Source organism: Pseudorasbora parva, chromosome 19, assembly GCF_024679245.1.
Source record: "Pseudorasbora parva isolate DD20220531a chromosome 19, ASM2467924v1, whole genome shotgun sequence".
In the NCBI taxonomy this organism is placed as follows: Eukaryota; Metazoa; Chordata; class Actinopteri; order Cypriniformes; family Gobionidae; genus Pseudorasbora; species Pseudorasbora parva.
The window spans coordinates 34,493,927-34,517,152 of record NC_090190.1 but is presented as its reverse complement, the minus strand read 5'-3'; the positions used below and the strand labels follow the sequence as shown (position 1 = coordinate 34,517,152).

At 37.7% G+C, this 23,226-nt stretch overlaps 2 protein-coding genes across 6 annotated transcripts; both read right to left on the bottom strand.

Moving 5' to 3' along the window:
• Positions 1-1,692: 1,692 nt before the first annotated feature.
• LOC137047400 (uncharacterized) lies at positions 1,693-2,908 on the bottom strand. The gene is made up of 3 exons (XM_067425031.1): positions 2,321-2,908; positions 1,990-2,112; positions 1,693-1,833 (listed from the first exon to the last, which is right to left on the bottom strand). The coding sequence occupies exons 1-3, from the start codon at positions 2,882-2,884 to the stop codon at positions 1,693-1,695; spliced, it is 828 nt and encodes a 275-aa protein (XP_067281132.1). The 5' UTR covers positions 2,885-2,908.
• Positions 2,909-6,320: 3,412 nt separating this feature from the next.
• On the bottom strand, positions 6,321-22,714 carry rfx5 (regulatory factor X, 5). Of its 5 annotated transcripts, none has more exons than XM_067425247.1 (10): positions 22,638-22,714; positions 21,177-21,324; positions 18,906-18,939; positions 18,476-18,558; positions 18,155-18,274; positions 17,317-17,433; positions 16,272-16,350; positions 15,939-16,137; positions 13,612-13,697; positions 6,321-12,191 (listed from the first exon to the last, which is right to left on the bottom strand). In XM_067425247.1, the coding sequence occupies exons 2-10, from the start codon at positions 21,266-21,268 to the stop codon at positions 11,196-11,198; spliced, it is 1,806 nt and encodes a 601-aa protein (XP_067281348.1). In that variant the 5' UTR covers positions 21,269-21,324; positions 22,638-22,714; the 3' UTR covers positions 6,321-11,195. The 5 variants fall into 5 exon arrangements, with proteins under 5 accessions (XP_067281348.1, XP_067281351.1, XP_067281352.1 ...); XM_067425250.1 differs by lacking the exon at positions 22,638-22,714 and adding an exon at positions 22,570-22,614; XM_067425251.1 differs by lacking the exon at positions 22,638-22,714 and adding an exon at positions 22,449-22,463.
• Positions 22,715-23,226: the final 512 nt, after the last annotated feature.

The following is a 23,226-nucleotide window of genomic DNA, read 5'->3' as shown; positions in this document are numbered from 1 at the left end:
GTTTATAGAATTAAATAAGACGTAATGAATTAATTTTATTTGCATATTTAGTTGAATAACTTTGATCATAATTTCAATGTCCCCAACTGAGCAAGCCAAGCCAAGCCAAAGGCGACAGTGGCAACGATCCAAAACTCCATCAGGGCATGATGGAGAAAAATAAACCTTGGGAGAAACCAGACTCAGTCGAGGTGCCAGTTCTCCTCTGGCCTATTAACAAACAGTGTATGATTATTATTCTGGCCACATTACTGGTCAGAAATCATATTAGATCTGAATATTCATATGGGGACGTTCCATAGGAGTAATGGTTTTTGTACAAACCGTATTTTCTGTCCCCCTACACTGCTCCTCCCCCTAAACCTACCCATCACAGGAAACATTCTGCATTTTTACATTTTCAAAAAAAGTCATCCTGTATGATTTATAAGCCTTTTGAAAAGTGAAGACATGGGGAAATGTCCTCATAAGTCACCGTCTTCTGTAATACATATGTCATACCCATGTCATTATACACATTTGTGTGCTGATATGTCACAAAAAACACACACACACGCACGCACACAAAATTACAAAGAAATGGAGAACAACACATTGAATTAAACATGAAATGCTGTAGTATTTAATCGTATTTAAATAGTTTACAGTGTTGGCCTCATTAATGGCACAAATATTATAAATATAGATATGAAGATTACTTTCTTACTATCAAAACATAGACTCCGAAAAATTCAGCCAGGCATTCTCTGATCAAGCTGCTCTTGATTCTGCATCTCCTCAGCAGACGATCCATTATTTCTGCCCTCTGTACTGTCGGTGTTTTTCTGTTCTTTACATATAAGAGTAAATGTAGGCCAGACAGATGATTCTCAGGACTCCATTGAGGAGTTCTCGAATCAAAAGATCCAGTCAGCACCGTAGAGAACGCATGCTCTTCTGTTTAGATAATTATCACACCACATAAAAACGCAGACTGTCTGATGTGTGTGTGTGTGTGTGTGTGTGTGTGTGTGTGGAGAAGGAATGACAATTACATGTAGTACATTGCCCTTTTGTAATAAAACGATGAGTAGTTTATTGTTAACTTTTATCTGTGATGAACTGCTGGTTTATACATGACTCATATATATGCATAACTCATCTCTTCATTTTGAAACAAAAGTAAATGTTCTGTTTTTGCCAATTTATTCCAAATACTGTCAACATTTTCAAAAATGTGTGTTTTACTCTGACTCTCCCTCTCTATAGTCAGAATAAAAAGGTAAAAAATAATAATAAAGAGATACAGAAGATGATTTATGCAGAAGTGTCCTGCTCCTGAAGGGCCAAACATCCCGCAGGTTTGAGCTCCTAAACACTTGGCTGGGAGTTTCTAATACGTCTGAAGACCTTGACTGGTTTCAGGTGTGTTTAATAAGGGTCAGAGCTAAACTCTGCAGGATACTGGCCCTCCACACTGTAAAAAGTGATCGGTTGACTTGAATTAAAGTGAGGAAATCCATTGCCTTAAAATGATTAAGTAATAAAAACTATAATAATATTGTAATAAACAGCAGATGAAAATGATCTGTTATAACGCCAGTGCTAATTCATGTGTGTTGTCATTGACAAATAAATACACAGATTAGATTTCATTTTTTATTATACATTCATTTATTTAAGGCATGTATAAAAACAAACATTTTAAATATTCTAAATAACACAACATTTGGTAAAAATGTAGCATAAATAATCCATTTGGTCTATGCTGCCTTGATCTGACAGCTGGTCCTTGATTTTGATTTCCTTTCGCTGCTTTTTTTGGGGTGGTGAACGGTCCACACCTGCAATGTCCTGTTGAAGGAACAGACAGAATCCAGATTTAACTTAATCTAAAGAACACTTTGCTTCTATTATTTCGATATGAGGGATCTGTTTAAAAATGATGACAAATGATTGAAGTATTTAATTTCTAAACCTAAGTAAAACTGAGAGATAGGTGAGACTAACCAATGCTCGTTTCCGGGTCAGCTGGGTCCTGGGCTGAAGGCTGCTCAGAGTCCTCCGGTTCACTTTCGAAGTGTTTATCTGTGGAGCTTTGTCAGTTTCCACACCGAATTTCTGTCGAGGTGCCTGTTGAGTGAACAGATGCACATATGATCGTGAAATACTGGACAGGTTTGTGCTTCTTAGACTAAATCTAAAGCTGTATGTTTTTATCGTTTTGAAATATAAAAGGATTTTAAAGAGAGGACCTGGAAAACATCGTAGCATAGTTGAAGGTAGTGCTTACTTAAATAAATCTTAAAATAAGTCAATACAAGAGATAGAAGGGACTTACAGGAGCTTCTGTGCTCCAACCAGGCATGGGTGCTCCCTGGAGAGACCCGGGTGGTCGCTGTGGGGAACACGGTGGAACAAGTGTTCTCTTGGCAGGAACAGACTCTCCCTTTGGGTTCTTCTGCTGCTCCTGCTCCAACATTTCCCTCCACTTCTCCCTCTGCGGCCTACGGATTATGAGGCTTGAGGCAGGCACAACTGCTGGTGAATTCTGTAAACGCTGCCTCAGGAGCTCTTTGCTCCGCAGCTCAGGGTCTGTAACATGTCTCCATTCAGAGATCGTGTCAGTAAGCTTTGTGCAACAGACAGCAGGCTCTATCTTTAGGGAAGGGGCTAGAGTCCTCTGTTGGAGCAGCTCCTGCCTCGGTGGTTCAGGGATCTTAAGTTTTGGACAACCTAAGATCTTTGGCATGGGAGCCAAAGGTGCCCTTAGAGGCTTGTTGGGCATTGGTTTTTCAAATGAGGTCTTTTTTAGATCCTCACTCTGATGCAGAGAGACCCCGAGTTGTCCACTTGGGGACACATTGGGAACAGGTGCTTCCTGCTGCTTTTTCGGCCTCCGCATCTGAGTTCAGAGCCTCCTCAGAAGTATCACTGAAGACCATGGATGAGGCGAGGCCCTCCTGTTTGTGTCTGGATGGCACAGGTGCTTCATTTGTGGGTCTGGTTAGCACAGGTGCTTCCTTTGTGGGTCTGGTTAGCACAGGTGCTTCCTTTGTGGGTCTGGATGGCACAGGTGCTTCCTTTGTGGGTCTGGTTAGCACAGGTGCTTCCTTTGTGGGTCTGGTTAGCACAGGTGCTTCCTTTGTGGGTCTACCTGGCACAGGTGCTTCCTTTGTGGGTCTGGATGGCACAAGTGCTTCCTTTGTGGGTCTGGATGGCACAGGTGCTTCCTTTGCGGGTCTAGTTAGCACAGGTGATTGCACAGGTGCATGTGGGGAGCATGCAATCACCTGTGAGGCAGCCACAGGTGCTCTCTTTAGAGACTTGGCAGTTTCTAAAGAGGCCTCTTTCAGATGTTTAGTTAGATAATCAGGGATCCTGAGTTTTCCTCTTTTTGGGGATCTAGGCACATGTGGCTCCTGGTGTGACTCAGCAGGAACAGGTGCTCCCTGTGTCTTCTGCCTCCAATTCTTGGTGGTCTTCAGTGTTGTATCGGAGAAGCCAGAGTTCCGGGACTGAGCCTTCCCAGATGCAGCACTGAAGAGCCGGGATGTGGGGCATGAAGTTCTTCCTGCCTCCTCTGTTCCCCAACACTGGCCTGAGATGAGGTCCCCATGCATGAGGTCCTGAGGCTCGGCAGAGATGGGATCGGAAACCTCCATGATTGCCCACCACCGCCCCGCAGCAAGGGCCGTCATGAGCTCATCCGAGTACTCAGATGGCTGCTCTGTAATCTCAAATATGGTGGGCATAGTTGACATGTTGACACTCATGTTGATGTGATGGTGAAAGATGATCTACACGCGGACAATACTTTGATATCTAAAACTGTGAAATACTATCAAAGAAAGAGAAAAGGAAGCGATGAGTTGAGTAAACATACAGTATACATACAGCAGGGCTCGACATTAGCGCTTGTCCAGGACAAGTGGATTTTCTGAAGGGGCAAGTGAAAGAGAATTTTACTTGACTGACCGGACAAGCAGCCTGATTAAAACGTCAATAACAAAACTGGAAGATGCTTTTGACGCTCACGCAGCCTCTCGAGGAAAAATACAAAACAAATGAGCGCCGCTCACACAAAGAAACTTAGTTAACATACACAGTTCAAATTCTAAATTAGTTTTTATATTTATAACATATTATATAGTTGAGCAATATCACACGAACAAGAGTGCTGTTTTCCAGAATACCATCACAACTGAAAATGTGACGCTGATTTCAAATGACAATAATTCATTAACATTAAGTCACTTACATTTTCGATGCAAAATTGCTGTTTTTGTATATTTCAGCTAAAATAGTTCTAAACAAAGATCACAGCAGAAACATAAGGCGTCTCACACAGCAACAGTGTGTTACTGAATGATTCAGCGTTTTGAATTATTATTTTTTTCGGACAAGAACATTTTTTACTCGGACAAGTGAATGACAGATTTACAAGCACATGAACAGGTTTAATGTCGAGCCCTGCATACAGTACTTGCTATCGGATGATCAATGAAATATAAATGATCAACATTTACATAGAAAACTGTGTATACTGGTTTGATCATTATTGATTTAGATATCAGCCTAACTTTTCACACAAACCGCCTCTGTGTAGCATTTATTTATCTAAATACAGTAAATCGAGACAATAACATCCCAGTTTAAGCAGAGTTATGAAAAGATTAAAATTCAGATCCACAAACCCTGCAAAAGCATACTCACACACTCGCCGACTCGCTACAAAGAGCAAAAAGTCTTTGCATTAAACAATATACTCACCGAACGTTCTAAGAACTGATGCGGCGATCTGTGACGTTAAAAATCGAACACTCGCGTTTGTGACGCTGTTTTGTTGAATTAAAACAGAAAATGCTATACAAATACAAAGAGTTACTAAGCATTTTTAAATTCAGGATTGTTTATACAAAAACTAGTGCTGTTTATTATTATTAATAGCATTTGCAGCTGGTACATTAATGGGAGCAAGTTGGGCAATACAGTTATTAAGCAACCACTCAACCAAACTCAGTCAAACAGATATTACAATAAAAGCACATTTCTGAAACAATATAATTCACAAAAAAATCTCCCGCAGTTCTCCTTGCTCCGGGATATTCAAATACACGCGCACACAGATGTCAAACTGCAAAATGTCCTTCACATGAATTATCTCGCATGAACACAGTCGGTTATGGCTTAAGTGTACGTAAACAGGTGGGTAATAACTGGATATGTGTCAGAATATTACGTCCATACATTCAGCAGCCCAATTAAATACCTGTCTATCATAATTTTAGCTAATCAAAAAACGATGAATACATATTAAATAAATATATATTAGTATCTGAATTTTTATTTACTATTGTTTTTGTAATTTGCCTATTTTTTATTTTATTTTTATAGGCTATAGCCTAACTAAAATAACTCATACAGGGCTCGACATTAACGCTTGTCCGGGACAAGTGGATTTTTTGAAGGGACAAGTGAAAGAGAATTTTACTTGCCCAACGGACAAGAGCCTGATTAAAAAACAAACAAAAAAAAACTAGCGAATCACCAAAATGCAGGAATGATTGTTCATTAATTTAATGTAAGTGGCGATCGATAGTGGATAATAATGTATAATGAACTGACGATAACAAGGTCTCGCTGTTGACGCTCATGCAATCTCTCGAGGAGAAATTACAACACTTGAGCGAAAGCTGTTTTTCTGAATACCATTACGACTGAAAATGACAAGTAATAAGTAATAAAAACAAGTAATTTACATTCACTTACATTGACATTAACAAGTCACTTACATTTTAGATGCAATTTGAGTGTTTTTGTTCTATTTCAGCAGCGAAAATCGTTCACAGCAGAACCGTAACGCGTCTCACAGCAACAAGTGTGTTACTGAGGGATTCAGCGTTTGAATGAATCGTTTGAATGAACGACTCAATGACTCACTCATTAAGACGGCCACCTGCTGCCACCTACTGGAGGTTTAGTTTCATGTTTAAATATACTTTCCAACATTTGTTATTCGTCTATTCAAAACTACAAATCTCAAAACATTATTTAATGCAGTTGTAATTTTTCAGTGTAAATTATTTAATTTGATTGGTAAATCTTCTAAATCAGGTAAAATCACACAAAATCAAGTCATTTAAGCATGCCAAAGTCAACTTTAAACATATACAATGTAATTTCCAAACAGCAAAATTGTGGCCATATGCTGAGTGGCTAGTTACTTTGGAAAACCACTAGCCACAGTGGCTGGTGAGTAAAAAAGTTAATGTAAAGCTCTGTATGAAACATGTTTCACATTACTATACTCTCTTTGCACGAGTTACACTTTGCTGTGATAAACCTTAAACACTTTTAGCACTTCTACTTCCCTACAGCTCTGACTCTGTGTTGCTTTAAGCACATCATTCTGCACCCAGGATGCGCATTAGCGCTTAGTGTCGCTCTGGTTTGAAGCGTTTCATATGGTTTTGTGCAGTGAACTATTATTAGAAGCCTATCTTGTTCTCTCGTGTCTATCATATCTTTGCTGCCCTATTAAAAGCTGCACATTACGTTTACAATAAACTTCTTGTAATGTTATGCTATTTTATATGGGAGTTTATAATTCTAACTTCGGTATTGGCTACCTCTCTTTTTTGACCATACATGTTTTTGCATCCCTGGTTATCATAAAACATTATAAATGTTAAACATGGGTAAAGTAGTTCACAAACACTTGATATAAAGAAACACGTCATACATATTGTTTATTAGTGCTGATTTATGAAAATGTGCTCACAGTCAGAGATAATTTCATTGTTTTATATGGAAGATGTCCAATTGTACAGTTTTAACATGAAAAAACATGAAATACAAAAAAAGAAACCTTTTCAAAAAGAAGACTTTATAAGTACAAAAACAACGTACAAGGTGCTGCATTTTATCTTTTTCTCCCCCTGTGTGCTTTCCGTTGAGAAAATAAAGTGCAAGACAAACACCAGGGTTCAAATGTTTTAAAAAGAAACTGCGCAACTCCGAACAAACTTCAGATCCTTTTCTAACTTTTTAAAAACATATTCAATACACAAACCATGCAAGGACTGAATAAAAAAATAAGAAGGTGGTACTCATAACTATGGTAAAATGGCAGGGTCAACTCATGGCATAGTACTGACACACGCACACAAATGAACACTTGCAGATTCCACTGGGTTGATAGAAAAACTAATGAACACTTCTACATGACTCTGTGAAAAGTTAATGTGCTAGACATGTTCGTGATTGTTTCTTTTTGTCACAATGAAACATAAGAATTACCAACACTGATGGGTAATTACAACACACGATCGTCACCTTGACCACTCGTGTGATCAGCGTGTCATTTTGGTTTTTCTTCTTTTTGAGGGCAACAGTTTTGCGAGCCTTTACCAAACAGTAAAGACAAATAATCCACTCGGTGCTTCAGAGTGTAATCACAACCTCATAAATAATGCAAAGAAAATGGATATTTACAGAGCACAGTGGTTTGTATGAGGCACTGATGTTGTACTGAACGTTTTACATTTCTGTGGTGTGACACTGTACTTGCAACAAAAGAAAATTACATTATTTGTCAATGGACTATGAGGATATGAATAATCCATTAATGGACGCAAGTGATCATATGCCCAAATGTTTTATTTACTCCCATGGAATAATATGGAAGCTAATTTCCACCAGGGAATTAAAAAATAAAGAAGGTAAATGTGACATTTCATCAAAAAAAAAAAAAAAAAATTTTTTATTGCTATTCTAAGTTTGTATTTCACAATTCTGAATTTTTTTTCTTTTCAGAATTGCGAGTTTATAATATAAATTAAAAGTTTATATTTCTCAGTAATTAGCTCAAAATTGCAAAAGTAATAATTGCAAGTTTATATTTCGTTAGAATATAACTCACAATCGCACGTTTGTATCTCGCAATTTTGACTTTATTCTGACATATCTCGCAACTGAGATTTTAACAGGCAATTCTGAGTTTGTTTCTCAATTCTGAGAACTCACAATTGCAAAAAAGTCAGAATTACAAGTTTATATGCCACAATTCGGAATTTAATTTTGCAATACGAGTTCTCTCAAATCTCTCAACTGTGAAAAATAAACTCACAATTGCGAGGAAAAAGTCAGAGTTGTGAGGAAAATGTCTGAATTGCGAATCTAAAAAACCTATAAAAACACACACAAAAAAAAAAAAGAGTCAGATTTGCAATATATAATCAACTGTGAAAAAGTTTATATCACAATTCTGAAATTGTGAATTCATGAATTCTCAATTCTGAGTAAATTAAAAAAAATCTGAATTGAGTGAAATACAAATGCGAGATACAAACTCAAAACAGAGAAAAATCACAATGGCAAGAAAAAAAATAAACAATTGCGAGATATAAACTCGCAACTACGAGAAGTTTTTTTGGCGAGAAAACCTCAATTGCGAGGAAAGAAAACAACAAAAACAAAAAAGCACAATTGCAAGATATGAACTCCCAATTGCAAGAAAAAAAAACAATTTGTGAAATATAAACTCACAACTGTGAGAAAAACAATTGCGAGATATAAACTCACAATTGCGGGGGGGAAAACTATTGCGAGATAAATACAACATGAGATATAAACTCATAACTTGGAGAAAAACTCAATTGCGAGAATTTTTTTGCTAGAAAACCTCAATTGTGAGGAAACAAAAAAAAACAAAAAAGCACCAACTATCACAACTGCCCAAATTAAAAAAAAAAACAAATTCTGAACTATGAGATAAAAAGTCATAATTAGAGTGGTTATTTTATTCCCTGGTGTAAACAAGCGTCCATAAGATAACCCTTTTGAACTGCTTTCAATCACTTTTCAGGTATAAAAATGTACATATCTGCTTCAGATCGGTCAAATCGGATTATTTACACTCATTCTTCAATTATGTAATTTGTCAGATCCATATTAATCTAATGTCCCAGCTTTCAGTCATTCATCTGAGCATAGCAATCAATTAAATGACTTCATTAACTGTTTGCGGTTTATTGATGTAAATTACACGTCTATTGTCAGTGCGTTCTTTAAAAAACAATGCAAGTCTGAGATTTGTTTCACAGGATCTGGAATTGCTATTGTCAGGCTATTGAGATATAACATTAGTATTCGAATCTCAATGCTGCAAATGAGGCAGAATATTAGAACTGTGCAGTGCCTTTAAAAGAGAAAACAAATCACAAACCATCAAAAAGCAACAGGCCCTCCCAAATGAAAGCTCCTGCATTTATAATAAAGATCTCAATTCATTTTGGTTAGAGTCGAAATTTAGACCTTGAGTAAACCTAGCAGCTAAATTTATTCAGAATTAAACATTTATAGCACATTCATTTCACGAGCCTAATGTAATCTATGGGGCTGTCAGACAGCCGGTTGCCGTTCTGCAAACATTGTACCGTGGTGATTCTCCTCAGATTCAGCACCAGTGAGCAGCGGACGTGAAGTGCAGTCAAACTGCCGATTGGTGGAAAATCACAATCATTCGCGTAGTTAAACCCGTTTCGCTTTTTTAAAGCACCATTACTCCACAGTAATCACTTATACTCATTTCCCATCTCACATATATTACTACAATATTTGAATAAATAACATCTGACTCCAAACCTCTTCATATATAATTGGAGTGGCTTTGTTTTTAAATGAAGTGCCTCTTTCACCATCAACAGCCTCTGCTGAGATTATATCATCTCCAGTAAACTTTAAAGGAGACTTTTTTTACCCAATTGATAGCCTTTCAATACCTTATAATTTAATAAAGCGCATCAAATAATATTCATAAAGCAGTTACAAACATCTATTGTCCCATCCCATTAATTATTATTATTATGAAATCATAAATTAAATGACAACACATTCTCACATTTATGGATTTTTGGCTAAGATCAAGTGTAATATCTGAAACACAAACCACTAATAAAGATAGTGTATTTCAAGGCTATGTAAATAGAGCAAAATCCTCTTTTAAGAGATGATCAAAACAGAGGAAACTGTTGTGGCGCAAACTTTGTGGAATTTGCATACTTATTATAAATAATTAGTACATATTTCAGTCTAAATTTAATTCTTAACTTCTAATTTTTTTGTACATGCTTTTAGGGTGACAGCGCACACTTCCCTAGTAACTAATAAGAATAATGTTTCATAGTAGCAATATAGTGACGATGGCTATACATTTGGAAAATAAAACGTTTTAAATTAGTTCCGGTATGCTTTACCGGTGAAGATATTCTTCTGGGCTTACAGATAAACTATGTACATCTGTTAAGTGCTATTTGTGTTGCTGAAAGAAGACAACTGGACAGACCTGAACGAGGGGGCGGGTTTGAGAACGATCCCGAAATCACAGCCTCATTTGCATATTTAAAGGGACTTAAGAGGTCTTTGTTTATCTATCCATCTACATTGTGCACCATCTGAACCAGTAGTGTCGTCCTGACCGTCGCAACAGCAACTTAATGTAGTAATTTCGAAGCTTTGTATATCTGTATCTATTTGTGACGTTAATAATTGTAAAAACAAAAACAAAACTGAACGCTTAACTATTAACCCAATCATTGGGTGAGGGACTTTTTTTTTAAACCCTGAAGTTGCAAACCCGTAATATCACTCTTTGTCATCTGAACAGCTACAAACACACTCAAATGTTTCAATTCATGTTTACAAACACAAACATGCAAAGATGGTTAGAGCAATAAAGGATCGACTGCTCTTTTGTGGCACTGAGCATGGTGACAAATGCCGACGGATGGCAAGCAGTTCTTCGGTAACTATGAATCGTCTTTTTTTTTACATGTTTATAACTGAGCTGGACCAGATTGGACTGTTTTTTGCGAGTATATCTGTTCAATTTCCAATGCACTAATGTTCCTGTCAAAACATTTGTTTTAGGTCACTTAAATTCATAATCTCTTTAAAAGCATTCCTGGAATCTTCAGTGTTATTAATATGAAAATATGAGTGTAGTTGCTGTTTGAAGGCAACAAAGACAAGTTTGTACTTCTGTACAAATGTTTTTTTTTTTTTTTTTACACAAAAAGCAGACATACCCACTCAAGCTCAGCCAAGATGGTAAACCTCAGTTTGACCAGAAGCTAATATGCAATTCACAGAAGCACTGCAAAGGCATTGAGATCACGGAGTCTCAGAGAAAGGAGACGGTTGCTGTGCTGCTGTTACGGGACGTCGGGTTTGGGGGTTTCTCTGGACAAGGAGCCGAAGCAGGTGGGGATACCTGCTGAGTTTGGCATGGAATCGGCCTGTGGCTCCACGGGAGTCAGAGTAATTTCCACTTCTCCTTTGTCCTCTAATAACGTTGCAGGCGGGAGGTACGAGATGGCGGTCTGTGGCACTTCTAGGGGAGCGGACCTTCCTTCTCTGGATAACGGCGCACGTTGGATGACCATCCTCCGGCTGGTCAGCTCGTAACTGGGTTGGTTGGGCCCTTGCATTAACAGGACGGACTGCTGCTTCTCAGGTTCTGGTGCAGGTTGACACTGCACCACTATACCCCTATTCTCAGCGTCTGTCACTTCCTGGATGGTCGGAAGTTGGCTAAGCATCAAGCTTGGCTGGTCCTGGATCACAATTTCGACCAACTGCGAAGGAGTTGCGGGAGCACAGGAAGGCATGGCCTTTTGGATGACTCCTCTTGTGAGCAAAGCTGGATTTGGATTCGAGGTTGGGGCTGACTGTACCTGTGGTGCCATGTCTTCAGGTCTTGGCTTCCTGGGTCGTCCTCTTTTGCGTTTTGGAGCTACACCAGCGGCTGACACTGAGGTGGATGGGTCAGGACCCCTCTTTGGAGCCGCCGGTCGCGCTCTCTGGACAACCGGGGTCGGAGCAGCGGAAGTGGCGACCGTGACGGAAGTTTTCTCACGCTCAGGGTAAGAGAGGCTCATGCCCGATGGCAGAATCATAAGAGGGACGGTGCCGCCTGGTTGAGAGGGTATCGTTGTGACAGTAATAGGCAAAGTGACTTGAACACTTCCCGAATCGGCTGGTGCCAGACACGGTGGGGAGGTTTTCTCTGGAACGGTGCCTCTGGGAAGGAGCTGAGGCAGTTTCTTCATGTAGGCCTCCACTCGAGCTGACTCCACCTTGTTGGTCTGTTTATCACTGACCTGCTGCTTATTGGAGGATGGCTGTTCCACACCGTCTTTCTCTTTTTGCTGCCAAAAACAACACAATGATGATTTTTTTCTTAAAGTATTAGATTTACTATGCATAGTATGTACAACTGCTAATATGAGACATACCTTTTTGTTGTTTTTTTATTCACAAAATTAGCTCTTAAGGGCTTTATGATATTAAGCATGTTTGCATGCACACCAGTAAACTAATAACTCACAAATATCAGCTAAAATAATGAGTTTTCCCCATTTACATGCACATCAGTAACTGGACAACACAAGTAAACCCCATTCAAATGACCTAATAAATCAGGTTATTTCCCTGTAGTAACATCAAAACATAATCATTTGCGTATCTGACTCGGAGTATTTCATACGTTATGTCAGTTTTAATGTTAAATAAAGCAACATGTCAGCAGGATTTCCAGCTCATACGTTATCCTCTCCTGCGGTTACAGATGCAGCGTTTTGACTGAACCACTTCTACTGCATGAGATGAGAACACATTTTCTGGGTCATGAAATATTCTGCATTTGATATGTGATATTTCCTTGTCTGTGTGCGCTAAAATCTGAACTAAGGATGTGTTCTTGTCACTTATCACACATAAGCACTTCAATAAGCCGACAGAAAGCAGGTTAATGCGTTTACATGCCGTACGAAATCGAGGTAAAACGCAAAAAAAAAAAAAAAAAAAAAAAAAAAAAAAAAAAATCACCTGCATCGACCGGTTTATGCTTAAGTTGTTGATGACCTTACTCTGTTAAAAGAAATGGGTTACCATGTTTACATGACCACTTGCGTTGTCAGCTTATTTAGCATAATTGGCTTAAAGGGGTACTTCAGTGCTGGGAAGATGAATGTCACCGTGCACTTAAACTGGGTAATTTATGCAGGAGAAATCAGAAAATTTATTTTTGGCTCATGTGGATGAAAGACAACTCCCAGAATGCACTTGCTTCGCTGCCCTATGAGGCCACTCCCAAAGCCACTGCTACTGGTTTACTGGATCACTTGCCCACCGTTGCACCGCCCCTACCGTTGTTTTTATTTTCATAGTAAAACAATTTTGTTCAGTTAGAGAACAGATTCAACAAAATATAAAAATAAAACTGAACGTGTCTGTTCAATATAATGTGACTTATCTATCTGACCAAGTGTCACAGTACACATAGCATTAGAAACATAACAGTACAGAAAAATGCAGATATGTAGGAAATATGTTGCCTGGGACAATCATCAATTATATTGTTTAGCGGTTTATACAGTGACTATACAAAAATATCTGACAAATATTTGCAGCAATCAGAATCAACTATTCTAGAAAGTAATACAAACATTTCTTTTACTTATAAATAAATATGAATTATTCTGATTATTTTATTTGCATAGCATTTTCTTTTAAATTAGCAGGGATAGAATTGAAAACTGAAATTTTTAGATTTCAGACCAGTAATACCTTATTTTCCGCACTGCCACTATCCTCCTCTGCTCGGGAAGTTGTTGAAATCTTTTTGATTACCTTATGAGGTTTGGAAGGTCCACCTAATGAAAAAACAGGCAAAACCATGGGTTATTATCGTTAACTAAAGCGTTTTAAAAATATTTTAATTTTCACTGCTTGAAATAACTGAAATAAGTTAATATAAAAACTTAAACTTATTTTATTTCATCTAGCTACCAAGGCAGCATTTTCCCATTTCTCTAAAATAACACTACATAAGCCCTATTCGAACTGGGTTAGTTTAACATGGGGAGATGGGGGTAAAGTAATTATTACCAGAGGTTCACGTGATTTTAGTCCCGTCCGAATGTGCCATCTCGGTAATCTTTACGGACAATTTACCTTCTGGAAAAATGACCTCGGGTAATACCATTCCCGTTCGAATAGACCCGCTGTAAAAATGTATAGTAAATTTATTCCGCCATTTATTGTTTAAAAAAGCGCGTTTTGCAAGCATGGAGGCGCTTGCAGCATTCGGTTGTGTTGTAGGTGGTGGGACAACTCTGTGGCAAACCTCCAGTATTTTCTGCATATCAGTTAAAGCAAAAAGAAGATCAAAAGCACTTATTAGAGGCACAACACTTATTTTAGCTCTAGGAAAGTGTCTATTACCAACACAATCCAATCAGAATTGTTAGACCTAACTGTTTTACAAAACAAACACACACACACATATATATATATATATATATATATATATATATATATATATATATATATATATATATATATATATATATATATATATATATATATATATTTTTTTTTTATTTTTATAAAACAGTTAGGTTTAGGTCAGTTGTGTGTTTGCTCACATGATAACAGCAAAGTCATACTGAAGGGGGGAGTGGGCCGACACCCTTGCCTCTTCATCATATGCATCTTCATCATATGCATCTTATCCTTTTGAATGATTTTTAATAACCTCATGAATTAAATAATCAGTTATTATCCTTTCAAAATAATTAATTATTTTGACAATCAATTTTATGTGATCATTAATACATTTAACTATTATTGAATATGATTTTGACTCTATGTCTACTCTATGGTTTCTAATTTGCTTTCCAGAGACGGTCAGACAAAGACAGTCTGACCCCTATCTATGTGCCCTGACATAGATAGCCTGACCTCTATCTCTGGGTCCTGACCAACAGGGCCTTGGAGAGAAAGTTAGAACTTCCAAGAGGTGAATCCTGCCTGTTATTAGTAACCCCAGGACAGGAAGGGGTGGGAGGATTTGAGTCTCCCAATTGGGATTTCTTCCCATTTATATAGTGTGATTTTTCCCATTGATAGAAGTACATTTTTGTCTTTATATTTCTTTATAGAATGAGGTAGATGATATTAGTCATACTTTTCTTTCTGGAGATGTGTTTGTCATGTGGTGTTGATATCTTGTTCTGTTGATAAGCTCACTGCTGCGCTAACCTTGGAGGAGAGATGTGCCCTAGAGTCTTGTGTGTGTGTGTTACATGTTCTGTGCAGGTCTATGGACTGGATTGAACCGCTTTTCTCACACCATAGACCTCTTGGCGTCTTTCTAGGACTCCCCTGAAGTCAACACTACCCCAATCTTGGGATTGTCTGATGTATACATCCTGATCAACAACAACAACATCTCCTATCTATTCTCGTGTGACACATTGTTTAGACTTTATGCCTAAACAGTAATATCCTTTATGCCTAAACAGTAATATCAGTAAAATCAGTAATATTCCACGTGTTTGTAATGATGTAAATCATGCCCTTGAAATTGGTATAACTGGTGTGGTAATTTTGTGTAGAGGAGAGTCTGGCCTGACACCGCCCTGAGAGACTCTGAAGCTGACTCTACTGATGAAACTGCAAACTATTCTTCAGTAAAATTCTCTCTGATGATTGAACATCCTGACTCCTGGTCTTCATTTCGCATATCTGGTCTATGGGTCAAAACTGTAACCCCTAACAATACGCACATGACGACAAGGAGGTTACTGTGGTGCGTAAAGCAAGCTACCCCTCCCACTTCTGCAAGTTGTCTTATCACGTGCGAATTGGCTATTAATATTACAGACGTCCTGAGGTAAAATTACTTTACCCCCACCTCCCCATGTTAAACTAATCCTGTTCGAATAGGGCTATAGACATTAAAAAAGAAAACCTACAAAAAATATGACAAAAATACATTTATTATAATAATTTTTTTAACTAAAATTCAAACCTATAACAGTCTATCAATGATACCACAATACGACAGAGTAAAATGTAACATGCCATTTTACTATTGACTTTAAATGTACCTGCAAGAGCGGCTGAGGTGACGAGCTCGGCTTGGCTGCAGCGTGGATTGACGATGTGCTCCTGCACGAGGAAGCGTGCGATTTCTACCACTGTGTCAAAAGAACGCTTTAGGATCTTTTGGGCCCAGTCGCAGATGAGTTCACAGGCTGCTTCGGTGACCTCTTGCTTGTAGGTTTGCACCAGTTCTGTCAGTTCAGACTGGAGATGGCACATCAAAAGGGTATATAAATAGAATGTTTAAGCATAATGCTAAAAATAACTGATAGATTATATTATTTTCATGCTGTGAAAGCTAATTAGAGAAAAAGTCAGTAGTAAGAAGACAGTCATACCGGGTCATTTTTGAGGTCCAGGTTTGGCAGTAACGGCATGTTTAACACTGTCTTTCGACGTATCCCACTATAGCAATATGTGCTGGAAATTACGTTAAGGGACAATATACTATAAATTAAGTTATCAAATTAAAACATTTTTAGTTTGAATTCAGTTGAATTATCAATTGAAAAGTTTGAAGCAAAAGTCAAAAGTATTAAGATATCTAAAAACCTCTCAAAACCAAACCATTACAGATATATTCCATCATGAAAAATAAAAAAGGTAATTATGACTTTTTATCTCAAAATTTTGACTTTTTGTTAAGCGAATGTGAGTTTATATCTCAGAATTTAAACTTCATAATTTTCAGTTGCAAAACATCTGAACTGAGATATAGGGGCCTATTTTAACAACCTAAGAGCTTGGTTTGAAGCGCACGGCACTATAGGCATAAATTACTAACCCAGCCATTATATAAAACAAAAATACTGCACTTTTGACTTTAGACCAGGTTTCGGTTGGTCAATCATGCAGCCATTTCAGTTGCCTCAAAACAGCAACGCACAAACAATGTGCCTGAATACACCTCATTTTCAGATCAGCACGCCCATGGGCGAACAGATGGGCGAGAATGCATTTGCGATTTAAACAACGTGGCACTGAACGTGAAAATTATAACTGCATCAGACTGAAACACTTGCGTTGCACCTGGCGTCTTATTGCACCCGGTGTATGATAGGGCCCATAAACTTGCGATTGCAAAAAAAAAAGTCAAAATTGAAAGAAAAAAAAAAAAAGTTGCAATTACCTTTTTATATTTTTTAAAGTGTTTCAAGTGTTGAAATATGCAGAAAGCCAGAAAAGTATCTAAAATATTGTAAAAATTATTTAACGGTTCACACAGAATGTTTGCGTTTTCATGATATTGATGAATCACTGTACAATCACTCTTGACGACATGGTGTATTGGACAACACTACATAGAGTTTTGGAATTTTTTTGAGGCAATAATGTTTGTCTGTGTTTTGTTCAAATTGAATGAAATCAGGGACAAAAGGATATTTGGACTGTCCTCTACCACCCAGTCTTCGTGCTTTAATGTTAGGGAAGATGTCTCGGATGATTTTTCCAAAATTTGCTGCACTTAGAGGCCGATGCTGCAAGTTGTCACAGTGCTTCCTGTTTAGATATAAAAAAGGCCAGTAAGCAATCATTGTATTTTTGTGAAAAATTGCAAACATGGACAGAAAAAAAAGCAGATAATGGACCCTTAAAAGTCTAGGAAAAACAGCTGGAAAGTGTTTGCCTATGTAAGATATCCCTTTCTTAGATATAACCACAAGTAAATCTGCCTATTGGAAGTATCGTAAATACAAGTTTCCTAGTCACAAATTAGACATTAATGCCCTCTAAAGACGTATTTACTACTGGATAAACTCTAATTTTGATACCCCGAGTTTCTGAGTTGGGCACCCCCACAAACTTTAAATGATTGCTGCTGCAACTGGTATTCTTTATAAATTTTTTCCACAACAGTTTACACGACGAGGTGTACTACATTTTGCTTACAGATGACAAGATCACCAAGATATCCTGGCTTAATCCCTTATCCTAGTTTTGTGCAATAGGCCCCTTGTCTTGTCCTTGGTGGAGGATATTTACATATATGAACTTGAAAAAATGTTTTATACACACCGAAAATAGCATGTATTTGACCGAGATTCCAGAATAGTAAGCGAGTTGACCATCTAGCACGGTCAATGTTGTATAAATGGGATGCTACATTTTATTCAAAATTATATATTTTTGGCTTTAATAAGATTTCCCCTAGAGATAGGCAAGAATAATCCTGGTGTCCTCCATGATTCCTAAACTTTTCCGACAATAAAGTGGTCCTTACCGGTATGTCTCGTAAACATCTTGTTTAGGCAGGCAGGTGTCAGGATGTTCTTCCAAGTGGCTACGGATCCAGTTACAGGTGTGAAGCTGATCTGCTGTGTTGACCGAGTTTGAATCACCACTGGTGCACACAGACAGAGAAGCAGTTTGTAAACGTGTTTCACATATAGCATTTCTTGTCACATTTGTGTTATTTCTAGCTAGCCTGAAAAAAGGACGTAAAATATTTTACTATTCAGAATTAATATATTTGAAACACAGCATTCCAGAATAAACCACTGGATCAAACTGAAGTATGTTTGTGTGATTTCATGACCTGTACCTCTTCTCTCCTGCACTTGGACCTGAGGGTAGCTGTAGATAAAGGTAGAGCTTGTCGTTGTCAGAGAAACGCTGTACATCTTCCTGAGAGAAGACAAATCACAGGGAGAAAGGAGGAATGAGAAAAAAAATGTGCCCAAACACACTGCAAACAAACAAGAGTTTAATATTATACTATACAAAAAGACACAGTTGTAACACAGTTGTACACTTCTAATGTAATAGTTGTGGGTTCAAACATAATCTGCCATCATTGTGTCTTGATGAGATACTTGAAAGTTTCTCAAGTGTTCACACTATGGCTAACAAAAACTGTCACCCTGTTAGATCCTTGTTAAAAATAAGAATATAATGAATACATCTGAAACTACACTTGATATCCATTATACAACTTCAGAAGACTGAAATCTCATTATACTTTATCCACTTACCAAAATTTTGTCCACTTTGCCTTGCACATTTTTACTGTGAAAAGATAAAAAAGATAAGAAACATACATACATCTGTTCAAATGAAGATGGAAAGCAAAATTTTTCCTTTAACATTTCTGGTCATAAAAAAATAAAAAAATAAGTGCGTGTTATTTCTGTGCCACTAGCAAAGTAGTCTCAAACTCAGTTTCTGGAGGGCCACAGCCCTGCAGAGTTTAGCTCTAACCAGCTACAACTCATGCTGCCTTCACGTGCTTTTGGAAATTAGATTTTTGAACTCATGATTATGATCTTGTTGCATTCAAGTGCTTTGTTGTCATAAGGAACAGGAATCATAGAGAACACCAGGTTTATTATCACTTTCACTATTGGGAAAATCTTATTAAAACCAAAATGATATGTAGTATCACATGCACTTACAACCATATAAACATTTACAATGCTATCCAGATATCCACTTTCTGTCAATTCTGTAACTTCAGTCAAATGCAGGCTATTTTCGCTGTGTATAAAAAAATATGCTTCAAATGATTACTCATATGTAAATATTAACTATATTACTATATTAATGACAAGACGATCTAGCTGTTTTGGGGGAAAAAACTAATAAATCTAATATATCATACCTGTCACAGCAGTAGTAGTTTTCCCCACCACCATGTTTAAAGTTTATGGCATGGCCATCTCGGAAATTTGGGTATCAAAATTATTTGCGAACTTCCCAGTGGTAAACATGACATCAGAGGTCGTTCATGTGCCATTTTTACCTAGGAAACTTGTTTTACTATAATTCAGATAGCAAGTGAAGGCAGCATAACATCTGCTTGGATGTTTCTAATAATCCTGAGACCTTAATTAACTGGATCGGGTGTGTTTCATTAGGGGTGGAGCAAAACTATGCGGAGCTGTGGTCCTTCAGGAACTGAGTTTGAGACCACTGCACTAGCATCAATAATGACAATTTTCAAACAGGTTTCCCAAACATTACACCAGACATTCTTAATCCTGGTCCTCGCAGGCCACTTTCCTGAAGAGTTTAGCTCCAACCCTAATCAAAGACACCTGAACAATCTAATTAAGCTCTTCAGGATTACTAGGCCCTTTCCCAAATGGCACCCTAAACCCTCATGGTCTTCCTCTGAGTCCGCACTTTCACGACGTACTGCTGCTTTGACTGTCGGGTAGAAGTCCTCTGCGTAGCTCGCAAACTTGCGGGCTCAGCTGAAGTGTGCATCGAGGGCGCATAGCAGCCACAATGGGGGCGCTCACGAGCACCCTTCTTTTTCGCTTAAATGACGAATTGGACAGTCTACGGTCTTGTGGACTTAACGGACACGCGGACACAACGGCCATTGTAAGTCCACAAAACCAAAAGTGCACATGAAGTGTGCCATTTGGGACAGGGCCTTAGAAAGCTACTGGCTTGTGAGTTTGATCAAGGTTGGAGCTAAACGCTGCAGGAAAGTGGCCCTGAAAGTGGTACAGGAAAGTTATGTACACACTTGCAGTTTTCACACCTACTTGAATACTTGGGCCAAATAGAGGAAATTCGCATTCAAGTCGACAATGGTCAAGTGCAAAGACCGCAAGTGTGGGTATTTAGACAGGGCATAATTCGCCATTTTTGTTCCCCATTATTTTGCTTTATTAAATTCATTTTCATTTTGATGGATTAAAAAGTTATTTACATCTTAGCGAATAAAGAAACATTCATGCATGAAAAAAAGTGTGGAAAGTGTTTGATGTTAAAAAGAGTTAAACACAATAAGCCACAAAAAAGAACAATGCACTACTCAAGCCTAAGGGTGGGCACACATAGCCGCCTTTCAAACAGAATTCGATCACAACTTGTCTAGCATATAAAGCAAGTGTGTCTCTTCAGACAATTTTGACTAAACCACTCAAGAATATGGATTAGTTTTACAATCTCTTTATGAACTTTTTGAAGCATCAAAGTGGTAGTTGGTAGTTGCGTTGTACAGAAATCTGTCAGATCACAATTTGTGTTACAAAGTTGAATGAAAATCTTACGGGTTTGGAATGACATGACCCAGCCAGCAATAGCCGTAATTTCACTGTGTCAGTTAACTAGACTCGGCTATGAGTAACCCGCTTCTAGCCAAAATAGAGGGTGAGTAAATGATGATAGAACTTTCATTTTTGGATGAATTATCCATTTAATTTTGAATGTAATATACCATTTCTTCAGGTAATAGATACAGATCCGATCTGAAGCACAATGAAGAAAGAGTGAAAAGTAGTAGTTCTTACGAAATGTTGCTCTTGAGCTTCTGCAGCAGCATACTGGGCTCCGTCTCCCCCTCCCCAGCCGAGGCGTCTGCCTTTAACTGATCTTCTGCCATGTCTCAACCACTCTGGACTGACAAACTGCATTCAGAACCCTCCTGGACCTGAAGCTCTAGATATGAGATATGAGGCAGATGTTAGTATGTGTTCATTAGGTTTTGACTAAAGTTCTAGAGTATAAATAGAATTTATAAAAAATAAAAAGAGTAAAATTATTATAGGTTTATTGAGAAATGCAACCATGGCTGGTCTAACACAAGTCCACTGTTGATTAATGCAACTATGTCAACAGTAAAAGTTGTTGGGTGTTTGCAGTTTTTACACCATATTTGTGTTATTAGGTTTTTTTTTAAAGTACAATTGTTGTTTTATAGTATTTCTTTAATATGCAAAACAACAAAGTGCAGGCAGCTTGTTAAAATAGTCTTAGAATAAACTGTTTACAATCAATTCGTCACGTGTCTGTAAATGAGCATCAGTTTCACTACAAACTAGCATATTTAGGCCAGGTTTACACATACAGCGATAGACTGTAAACACGCAATAAAACCACGCAAGCGCCTACATTCTCCCACATCTAAACGCTCAAGACATTTCCTCGTTTTGAAAATACAGCCACTCATGAAACTGTTGTCAGGTCAATCGGATAGCGACCATGCCCAAATACTGCAGGGCTGTTTTTCCTGCCCCAGTCCAGACATTCCCTCATATTCAGCAACACACGCGCCCAATGAAGATCTCAACATATGAAACTGATGCTTTCAGCCGGTGTATGCCTGATACCAGGATAAAATCCGATCACTCATAATCACTTTAGTGCATGATTCAATCTAACATACGACTAGCATATATGAGACATGCACAGTTCTGGTTGATTACACCCATGTGTATCTCTTTGTGGGCGTACTGACAGGCCAACCAACCAGAAACTAGGCGAGGACATTGGTTATTTATGACCAAAAGCTCATTTTAGCGCAAGTTAACTAAATTCTCAAACGCAAATGCTTATTAATTATTAGAAATAAACCTCACAGCAGCCTGGTTTTAATGAGCATGACATAGCGGCTAATAGGCTAACGTGAGTTCGAACAGGCCGAAGAGACGTCGACTTAACAAAACCGACATAAAATGAACAGTTATTTGACTATAAATCGAAATGTAATGACATACATTGTAAAAAATAACTTTAGAATTTAGTATATGTATGCACAAGCTAGCTATCGTTAATATCATTACCCATGACTGTTCCTATAGAACTAGCTAGCTACACTTGTACGCCTCGAAAACCTTCGATTATTACATTCAAATACCTGGCTTTTCTCATAAACCATACCCATTATCATTGTACAAAGTTTACCTAGTGCAATATCTCAGTCAAATACAAAATAATTGTACCGTTTATTTTATAAACGAAAAAGAAACTACCTGAGACAAATATAGAGCAAAAATCCCCTTTCGGCTTATTTTGTGATTGGACGACTGTGTTATGTCTGCCTGACTACAAAGCAAAGCTCGACGCTAGTTGGCTGGTCTGAGTCATCCTACTTGGATACAGAATGAAACGGCGATTTGATTGGTTAACGATTTAACGCGAGTAATAAAAAAAAGATTCCTTTTAATATTCTGTCAGGCAACTGTCATTTTTTGTATACATTTTCATGAAATATAAACAACTAACGTTACATTGTTATATAGGACATAATCACTGACTTTTTATTAGAATTCAGAAAATGTCTAATATGCTTATGGTGATATGAATTAAGTCCCAAAGTAGTAACATTTAATATTTTTTTGTACAAATTCAAATGTTCCTGCCCAAGTCTTTACCGGGCATTTACTTGTATGCAACGAAAAGCATTAAATCATTAATACAACCCGGTCAATGATAAGCTCAGCTATTTTTACTTGCACACTTATTTTATTTATTTCACTCCATTTGTCTTTTTTTTTTTAACTTGATTTATTGTGCATAGTTTACCAAACGATATTCTGTAAAATTATACAGAATTGTACT